At 35.5% G+C, this 11,900-nt stretch overlaps 1 protein-coding gene across 1 annotated transcript in view; it reads left to right on the top strand.

The window, feature by feature from the left end:
* Positions 1–5,222: 5,222 nt before the first annotated feature.
* LOC126890760 (pulmonary surfactant-associated protein D-like) overlaps positions 5,223–11,900 on the top strand; it is a 66,570-nt gene continuing 59,892 nt past the window's right edge. The window contains exon 1 of the mRNA XM_050659936.1: positions 5,223–5,382. Within this exon, the coding sequence (XP_050515893.1) occupies positions 5,283–5,382 (100 nt within the window). The 5' untranslated portion in view covers positions 5,223–5,282. The remainder of the gene's footprint in view (positions 5,383–11,900) is intronic.

The following is an 11,900-nucleotide window of genomic DNA, read 5'->3' as shown; positions in this document are numbered from 1 at the left end:
ATATATAAAAGAAGGTAGGAAAATGTAACTTGTCTTTCACAAATAATACAAAAAACTTTCGGTGCCCAAGCAAACCCCCCCCCCCAAAGGAAAATTCTAGGTGCGCCACTGGTTAAGAACCCATTTTTAAATTTACCTATTCTAATTGGGAAATAAGCCACAATTTAACTTGAAAAATTAATTTTATTGACGTTTCGAATTCCACCTCGGACGTCGTTATCAAAATACAAAATATTAATAGTTAATTACATAAATGCCACAAAGAAATAGCTTCAGAACAGTTGTTAATTTACATTTGTATTTTTAGTAAAATCAATTCGCGTAAAGAACGTTAATTTCTTCAGTGGCTTGCTGAAATTGAAAATTAAGAAAACTTGTTTTTGATCTATATTATTTTTACTTTTGTTTTGTTAAATTAATAAAAAAAATTGGTTTACGAGTCTTTCTATAATATGTGAGTACAACCCATTTTATATTTATACATGTTGACATTCATTCTTTCTCGAAATAAGTCGAATTGATGTAGGTGAGGGCGACGCTCATACGCGTGCAACCACGTCACAATAGAAGACGCGTGTAACGGCGGGTTAAGCTGCCACCCTCTGCCTCTTGGTAGGTTGAATATTGAATTGAAACAACAAACAATATTTATTTATCAAATAAACATTATTTTATGTTTTCTGTCAGGAGTAGAATGTATTTGAGTTAAATAAATTACATACATTCTTCTTTTTGTGTCAATTAATGAAATTTAAAATAAATTTTCTTGGACACCCTGTATAAATAATTATCTCAATGTTAGTATTACTGAATAGAGAATTGAATGACCTTTCAAATGAGCTAGAACATGACCCCTATTTCCTATTTAAAAATTAAGGGTTAAGGAAGTATGACAGATGTATGTACCATTAAAAAATGTCCCCCTTAGATTAAAAATCGACCTGTTTCTTCATTTCCTTAAAATCTAATACATAGTGCCAAATATCGAGGTGGACCGTTTTGTTTGGCCCACACTGTATATTATATTCTCAATGGTTTTTATTAAATCCCGTAATATTCCCTTATGTATGGTCCCAATGGTATCAATGGCCGCAATAAATGTATCGTGTCTAGCATTCTCACTCTATCAAACGCCTTCTTCAAATCTATCAGGTACATATAATATGCTGGTTTGTTGTATTCTAGTGACTTTTATTTTATTTGTTTAATTACAAAAACTGCACCCGTGCATGATCTTCCTGTCCAAAATCCTTGCTGTTCCTCTTGCAGAGTTATTCGTTCGTTTATTTTTGTCACTATAATTCTTAAATAAAACGGGATTCCCGAAGGTGGGCTGTATACCATCTAGTTAAATAAAATTTAACGTGAAGTAAAACACTCCCTGGTGTGGTTGGTATATTTTAATAAAAATTTAAAAATTTTAAAAATCCAAAAGGATTACGTTCAAAACGTCATCAGTCCATCATCAGTGAACTCCCTGTCCTTGCAAAATAGCAACAACGACAAACACTGGTTAAGTTATATGTTCCAACTACATAGTAAAAAGTAAAAAATAGTTTGGCTTAAAGTCGATGCCAATGGATTACTTCCAGCAACATGATGCTCTACTGCTTTACGTTAAAATATTTTTTGTTATAACAACAAAATAGAATAGAATAACAAAAAATATTTTAATGTAAAGCAGTAGAGCATCATGTTGCTGGAAGTAATCCATTGGCATCCACTTTAAGCCAAACTATTTTATACTTTTTATTATGTAGTTGGAACATATAACTTAACCAGTGTTTGGCATTGTGGCTATTTTTCAAGGACAGGGAGTTCACTGATGATGGACTGATAAGTCCGAAAACGTTTTGAACGTAATCCTTTTGGATTTTTAAAAATTTTAAATTTTTATTAAAATATACCAACTACACCAGGCACTGTTTCACTTCACGTTAAATTTTATTTTACTATAATTCTTGTTGTCAATTTGAGTGTTATATTTAAAAGATTTATTGCTTGATAATTATTGGCGTCTTTCTTATCTCCTTTCTTGAAGAACATCAGCATGATCGCTCTCCTCCTTCATCTGGTATTCTGTTCGTGGTGATTATTTTATTAATAAAAAGTTACAGTTTGTTGTTGTACGCAAGGTGATCATCTCCATATTTTAAGAGTTAATTTGATATTTGCTCTTCCCTGATGACTCTCTATTTTTTAATTTGTTTATTCCTTGTTTCACGTTTAGTTGGGAGATTTCGGTCTTTTCATTAGTTATTATATTTGGCGTTTCTGGTAAAGGTTCTTCGTTTTCTTTTTTAAATATTTCTGTCAGGAAGGCCACTCCTCGTTTATGTCTTCTATCTCAACTAGTTCTTTTATTTCGCTTCTTTGTTGTCTTATAAAGCGCCATACTTGTTTCTGTTGTCCGTACGGAAATCTATCTCTAGTCCTTTTGTGAATCTTTCCCCAGTAATCTGGTTTTGTTTTTCTTACCAATTGGAGAGTTTCAGTCCCTACTCTTTTATAGTCTTCATATCGCTCACTGAGTTCTATAGTGGCACAACCGCAAAAATGAAGTTTTGAGACAATTGACCATGAAGTTTCATGACATCATAAAATACCATTCAAATCTTCGCCCTAAAGTGTTAACCTGCTAACTCCGTTTTACCCAATTTTACAGGAGAGGCAAAAAAGGATTTCGCAGCGTGTACTTGTCAGGTCAAATTTTACTATATAAATACATGGCTGTCAAGGACTTAGCTGTGTTTACGCGGGAAAATCAAAGCAATCGGAGTTAGCTGGTATACAAATCATACAATATTTTAGGTTTTAGATAATAAATGTAACTTGACTGTTTAACTAATCGACAGACTAAATTAATACTATTATGAAGATGTTAAAAACCCATTTTGCCTAAAATATGGACTTAGCAGGTTAACACTTTAAGGCGACGAAATTACAATTTATGGATCGGAGGTCGAGAGAAGAAACCAAATACTTAACAATGAAGGGTTAGATAATACATTTTTTCCATTGTATGAATTTCGAGAACTTTGATATAAATATGTCAGTATCGAATTAAAGTTTTATAGTGTTTTGGCAAAGATGGTCGGTCGTAAGTCGTGGCATAAAGAGTTCATAAAATAAACGGTTTTATTTTTTAATTTTTTAATCATGTCTTTATTCGCACTAAAGATATACTATATGAACACATGAACACAACAATATTTTTCTTACTAATAACTAAAAAAGAATCAATGATTGTCAGTTTTATAGAAATAGCTTGTTTATAGAAACAAGAATAAAAACGTGGAATGTAACTTGATGTAAAATTCACTGTGCCTTATAATTGCATTGGATCGAATAAGATACTTACATTAGATCTTCATACCTTGTTGTGGCAAATGGAATTTTATTCTGATAGTCGCTATTAATTTTAATGTCTTTAAAAAATAATATTTTGTTAGAATTTATGGTTTGTATGTCTTCGAATAAGTTGACGATTTTAAAACAAAATTCTTTAAAGGAACTTTTATACAGGAAAATGCTAGGATTACCCTTTTCGACTTTCAGCATTGAAACATCACTTAACTTCTTCAAGACTTCTACCAAAACTTTGCACAGTCTTACTTTTGTACCTTGTTCAACAAAATGAAAAGCATTGTTATTGGTGCTTCCACCACTCTTTTCTTCATTAACCTGTTCCATCAATACCATTGTGTAGTTTATCTGCTTGGAAATGTCTCCCAAATCCCAGTATAACTTAAAAACGCTCGTCTCTCTTCTTCTGTGAATTGCTGGTACACGTTTGCCTGAATTTTGTGATGTCACACGGATCTTTAACTGATCTGGCTGGAACGTCTATCTTTATGTTGTACATTTGATAAGGTTGTCCAGAGCTTCGGAGGCGTTTAACTCAGCTTTGTATCCACTGAGAAGCTTGGGCTTTGCTTTTTCTCGTTTTCTTCTTACGTTTTTCTTCTTCTTACATTCTAAGTGAAATATAAGAAAAAGTAAACCTATACTGACAAAACTTTGTTCTTTCATGGCATAAAGTGAAGTATTTGAAGTAAAGTAAATTCCATATCGACACAACCTTGTATTTTGGTGACATAAATAGTATGTTTTTTACCAAAAAATTCATTCCATACTGGCACAACTTTTAATGTGTCGGTATAGACTAAAAAATAAGATATTTTATTGAAGGTGATAAAAATTCTAATGTGGCATGACTTTAGTTTTATTAAAATGTGCCGGTATTCCACGTAGAAGCAACACAAACACACTGAAAGTTAACGGCATATTAAATATGTACCGGTATAGTACTGCCGCTCGAGCGAAATGGAGGGAAATATGCACGTGGTACAATGCTGTCTAGGGGATTCTATGCAAACTACCTTTATGCCGGTTTTGTTCAATTATAAAGTAAAATTTCGTGATTTTTAAGTAGTGGTTATTACAAAACATCATTTTCCGAAAATGTGCCACTATAGAATTCAGTAAGCGATATGATCCATTCGTTTTTTCTGACTTATATTTTAGGAAAGCTTTCTTTTTTGTTTAACCTCTAGTGTAAACCGTGGTGTTTTTGTTGAACACTATTTGTTTTTGTTTATTATTTTCGTTTCAAGGGCTTCTGGGGCAGCATCCAGAATATTTTTGGTAAGTTTTCTCCAGCTAGTTTCTACATTGCTTTCATTATCGATACTCTCCATTTTTATTTTCTGTTCTAGCCTTTTTTGATAGAATGATTTTAGAGAGTTATCTCTTAAATTTTCTATTTTTATTATTTTCTCTTGTTTCATCTTCTCTTTCCATCTTTCATTTAATCTAATTTTACCAAGCACCAAATAGTGATCGCTTCCCACATTGGGTGACGTCAAACTTTTTACATCCACTCTCTGTTTATGGTGATTATTTCTGTTTGTGGCTACATAATGTATCATTGATCCATGTCCTCTTCTATTTCAAACGTGTATTTATGTTGAATTTTATGATCAATAAATGTGTTGGTTATTCTTATTTGGTTGGGAATGTGTAGGTACATAAGTGAAATAATAATTCATTTAAGACTTTAAATTTTTTACGTGCCATACGACCAATTAACCATATTTAATATCAACCTTGTAATTTAATGTAAATACAATTTAATGCTAATGATTCTTTTTGGTTGACGCAAATTGTAAATAAAAAAAGAGATAATAAGTTTGTTATATTCCGGGTTTTATTCTAAATGGTGTAAATATGTCTTTATTATCAGTAGTAATTGGTTGTGTATATTACATGAGATAAGATGTATGTATTTATATTTCGACATTTCAAAAAACTTAAACAAAAACAAAATGTACCATTGGTGTGTTGTTCCGTTGCTCTTTATTTTTCCCCTGGTTCTTGGAGGTATTGTATATTTTACCTTTTTTATTGAATGTAGATATATTATAATAACAACAACAACTATAACAGCAACAACTATTAAGCGAATGAAACAAACGGAGCCTGTTAAAATAAACCGAGGAATAAGACAAGGACATACCATTTCGACCAAGCTATTCAACCAAGCGCTAGAAGATGTGTTCAAACAACTACACTGGGATGGCTTGGCTGGTATTAACATAAACGGGCAATATCTGAATCACTTACGATATGCTGATGATTTTGTATCACAGAAAGAACTGAAGAATCGCAAAAAATTATGGAAGAACTAGATAGAGGATCGGCAACGATAGGACTGAAGATGAATTACAGTAAAACAAAAACCATGACCAATCAACAAGAAGAACTAATAATAACAGTTGCACAAACAAGAATAGAACAAGTAAAAGAGTACAGGGTGTCCCGAAAAGATTGGTCATAAATTATACTACAGATTTTGTGGTCAAAAATAGGTTGATTGAACCTAACTTACCTTAGTACAAATGTGCACATAAAAAGAAGTTACAGCCCTTTGAAGTTACAAAATGATAATCAATGTTTTCCAATATATCGAAAACTATTAGAGAATTTTTATTGAAAATGGACACGTGGCATTCTTATGGCAGGAACATCTTAAGAAAAAATTATAGTGAAATTTGTGCCCCCCATAAAAATTTTATGGGGGTTTTGTTATCTTAAATCCTCCCAAACTTTTGTGTAAGTTCTAATTAAATTATTATTGTGGTACCATTAGTTATAGACACAATATTTCTAAAACTTTTTTGGCCCTTTGTACTTTCTCGAAAAGCCAGTTTTTATCGAGATATTTTGAATATTTGTCAAATCCACCACATATTTGTATATGGAGATTATAAAAAATCAATTTTCATTTTGTAACTTTAAAGGGCTATAACTTTTTTTGTGTGCACTATTTTATATAGGTAAGTGAGGTTCAATCAACCTATTTTTGATCCCAGAATCTGTGGTATAATTTATGTCCAATCTTTTCGGGACACCCCCTGTATATCTAAGACAAATCACTAGATTAAATAAAGAAAATCAGACCGAAGAAATAAAGAGAAGAATTAGATTGGAAAACTGTCTTATATTCTAAATAATCGAAAATAACCGCAATACCTATAAACAAGAGTCTTCAATCAATGTATACTTACCACTTCTCTAATATCTGGCTCTCAGACATGGACGTTTACAAAAGAAAATATGGGAAAAGTAACAAAGACACAAAGATCCATGGAAAGACAAACGCTAAACATTAAACTATCAGACAGGAAAAGAAACGAATGGAAACATATTATTTGGCTTTAAACTGACGCGTCTTAATGATTACGAATACGTGCTTACTTGCAATACAGAGTGTTTCATTAATAATTGTCCATATAGTAACTGGAGAAACCTTAGCACAAAATACGAAGATTTAAGCTAAAACACTTATATAAAATGTGGTTCCTTACTGAGTTACAGGGTGTGTTATCTAGAAATTTAAAAATTATGTTTGCTCAGCATTTTAAAACTATTCGACGTATCCTTTTCATACCTGGCAGGAAGTATAGGTACTGTACAAACTACTAAATTATGTTAAAAAACGTTTCTGGCTGTTACCAGAGGCGTACGACGGGGGAAAGTGAATGGTTGACTCTTTCCAAATTCTACGCCACAGGCGGAATTGCTATTTTAGTTTAATTTTTGGATTCTCCAATATTTTCTATAAAAATAATATCCTCTTTATTCGTAACGATCAATTCATTATTTTCGAAATCTTTTAAGTTAAATATGAAACTACACGGTTATTTTGATTAATGTAGTGTGTCGCTTCATTTTTAATTTGAAATATCTCGAAAACTAATCATTTTATCGTTACAAATGAAGAATATATTATTTACGTAAAAAGTATTGGAACATCAAAAAATTAAACTAAAATAGCAATTTCGTCAGTGGCGTAGAATTTGGGAAGGGTCAACCAGCCACTATCCCCTGTCGTACGCCTCTGGTAGTAGCTAGAAACGTTTATTTATCTTAATTTAGTAGGGTGTACAGTACCTACACTTTCTGCCAAGTATGATAAGGATATGCCAAATAGTTTTAAAGTACTGGCTAAAAATAATTTTTAAATTTTAATCATATGAATCATATAAATTAATCGAAATATCTGTCCCGTTTCATATTTAACTTCAAATATCTCGAAAACTAATGACTTTCTCGTTACCAATGAAGTGTATATTATTTACGTATAAAGTATTGGAAAATCTAAAAATGGTACTAAAATAGTAATTCCTCCAGTGGCGTAGAATTTGAGAAGTGTCGACCATTCACTATCCCCTGTCGTACGCCTCTGGTAGTAGCTAGAAACGTTTGTGTATTATAATTTAGTAGGGTGTATAGTAGTCGCAATTTCTGCCAAGTATGAAAAGGATATGTCAAACAGTTTTAAAATGCTGAGCAAAAATAATTTTTAAACTTTTAGATAAAACACCCTGTAAGTCAGTAAGGAATCACATTTTATTTAAGTGTTTACGCTTAAATCTTCGTATTTTGTGCTAAGGTTTTCCAGTGACTATACGGACAATTATTAATGAAACACCCTGTCTAATTCATATATTCCAGTTATATCTTGAGGGCACCAACTTTTGGGTCAAATACTTCCGCAATAAGAATACTTTGGTATTTTGGTACAGAATTGTTCTATACTAATTTTTAGAATTTAGCTGTACATAGAATTGCTCAATTTTTTACAAACACACACACACACACACACACACACACACACACACACACACACACACACACACACACACACACACACACACACACACACACACACACACACACACACACACACACACACACACACACACACACACACACACACACACACACACACACACACACACACACACACACACACACACACACACACACACACACACACACACACACACACACACACACACACACACACACACACACACACACACACACACACACACACACACACACACACACACACACACACACACACACACACACACACACACACACACACACACACACACACACACACACACACACACACACACACACACACACACACACACACACACACACACACACACACACACACACACACACACACACACACACACACACACACACACACACACACACACACACACACACACACACACACACACACACACACACACACACACACACACACACACACACACACACACACACACACACACACACACACACACACACACACACACACACACACACACACACACACACACACACACACACACACACACACACACACACACACACACACACACACACACACACACACACACACACACACACACACACACACACACACACACACACACACACACACACACACACACACACACACACACACACACACACACACACACACACACACACACACACACACACACACACACACACACACACACACACACACACACACACACACACACACACACACACACACACACACACACACACACACACACACACACACACACACACACACACACACACACACACACACACACACACACACACACACACACACACACACACACACACACACACACACACACACACACACACACACACACACACACACACACACACACACACACACACACACACACACACACACACACACACACACACACACACACACACACACACACACACACACACACACACACACACACACACACACACACACACACACACACACACACACACACACACACACACACACACACACACACACACACACACACACACACACACACACACACACACACACACACACACACACACACACACACACACACACACACACACACACACACACACACACACACACACACACACACACACACACACACACACACACACACACACACACACACACACACACACACACACACACACACACACACACACACACACACACACACACACACACACACACACACACACACACACACACACACACACACACACACACACACACACACACACACACACACACACACACACACACACACACACACACACACACACACACACACACACACACACACACACACACACACACACACACACACACACACACACACACACACACACACACACACACACACACACACACACACACACACACACACACACACACACACACACACACACACACACACACACACACACACACACACACACACACACACACACACACACACACACTGTCTATTTATCTGGCTATTTTTGTTGTTATCTTGCCAGCATATGGGAGAGAGCCGAAGGTACCGGGTTCTTTCTGTGGTGGTGGATATGTTACGGTCAATGTGATAAATCCGGTCTGTATTAAGAAGAAGACATCAACAGGTTCTATGGTCGTCTAGAAGAAACTGTTCGCGCTATTCCGAATCGTGAACTCGTCATAATTTTGGGAGATTTTAACGCCAAAGTGGGGTCATCTAATGAAAATATTGAAGGAGTGCTGGGCAAAAATGGACTGGGACAGAGAAATGAGAATGGCGACCGTCTAGTGGAGTTCTGTGTAGAACAACGTCTTACAATTACAAACACGTTATATCAACATCATCCACGGAGATTATACACATGGCGCAGCCCAGATGGACGAACAAGGAATCAAATAGACTACATCCTAATAAGATCAAGATGGAAGTCGTCGTCCATCAAGTGTAAAACATATCCTGGCGCAGACTGTGGAAGCGATCATCAACTCCTGGTATTGAACGTTCGACTTCGTTTCAAAGTCCCCAAAAGGACACCCCAGATAAAAGTCATGTCTCTAAGTCCATCAAAAATCAATGACTTCCAACAAAACCTAGAAGATGCTCTTTCTTTAGATAGGCCAAGAATAGGCTTTTGAATTGTGTAAGCTGGATAAATCTGTGGTCAATTTTAATAGAAATGGGCGCACCAATGCACCTGGTGACACTTATTAAAAATCTGTACCAGTCCAATATGGCGACAGTACGACTAGATCAGAAGTTCTCAAACCAATTCAAGACCGAGAGAGGTGTTAGACAAGGATGCGTGTTGTCACCTGACTTATTTAACATTTATGGTGAACATGTCATGAGGATGGTTTTAGAAGGATGGGCCGGTGGAGTGACAGTAGCTGGTAGAAAAATCTCCAATTTAAGATTTGCTGATGATACTACACTTATAGCAGCAAATGAGCAAGAAATGTTTGATCTTCTGCGAAGAGTTGAGTACGAAAGCAATAAAGTTGGCCTGAAAATCAATAAAAGACAAAAATAATGGTGGTCGACAGATTTGACACTATTCAACTGACTAACATATTACAGGAATACCAGATAGTAAACACCTTTGTCTATCTCGGGTCTAGTATAACTAACGATGGTAACTGTGAAGCAGAAGTTCGGAGACGTATTGGTGTGGCAAAGAATGCGATGAGTCGCCTAACTAAACTTTGGAAAGACAGATCTCTCTCTCAAAATATCAAGATGAGACTGGTGAATGCCCTTGTATTCTCAATATTTCTATACGGAGCAGAGACTTGGACTCTTCGAGCATGCGAGCGCCAAAAAATTGATGCCTTTGAGATGTGGTGCTGGAGAAGAATGCTGCGCATACCTTGGACAGCTCATAGGACAAACGTTTCCATTCTAAACCAACTCATTATTAAAAAAAGCTGTCCACAATATGTCTGCAACGAATTCGGCAATTCTTTGGTCACGTGGTTCGCAGAGGTGACGACAGTTTGGAGAGATTAATTGTTTCTGGAAACGTTCCGGGGAGAAGATCAAGAGGACGATCATCAACTAGATGGTCTGACCAAATAAAGCATTCAGCTGGAAATTCATTCTGCGAAGCTCTTAGAGCAGCTGAAGATAGAGACCAATGGAGAAACATTGTTAGGAATATTGGAAGAAATCACGATCCTCAGTAATGGGGAAACGACAGGAGAGAGAGTGTCAGTATGGGTAGGTTTATGATATACGGAGAACTCATGTGTGTTGTGTAGTCTGGTACCTAATCGTTACATCTAGAAAGTTTATAGACTTATTCTGTTCTGTTTCTATTGTAAACTCAACATATATTACTATGAAGTGAATTGATGTATTATAGAAATTGGTCAAGTTGTCTGTTAATTCCTGTAAACCATACTAGTATATCATCCACGTATCTCCAACAATATAAGAACTGTTTAAATACGGGATGTTTAGAAATTGTTGTTTCAAGTTGGTTCATAAATATATCTGATAGTAATGGGCTTAGAGGATTTCCCATAATAAGACCTGCACTGTTGTTTGTGTATAAGAAGTCCATTTTATTATTGAATTCAAAATATTCTTGATTTATGCAAATTTCAAGGAGGTGTAAAATTTCAGATGCAATGATCGGATTTGTACTATTATGGTCTAAAAGATTTTTAACTAAAACAAAAG

This window comes from Diabrotica virgifera, chromosome 8 (genome assembly GCF_917563875.1).
Source record: "Diabrotica virgifera virgifera chromosome 8, PGI_DIABVI_V3a".
NCBI classification, from domain to species: domain Eukaryota; kingdom Metazoa; phylum Arthropoda; class Insecta; order Coleoptera; family Chrysomelidae; genus Diabrotica; species Diabrotica virgifera.
The sequence above is the reverse complement of the archived record's forward strand: the minus strand, read 5'-3'. Positions and strand labels throughout refer to the sequence as shown.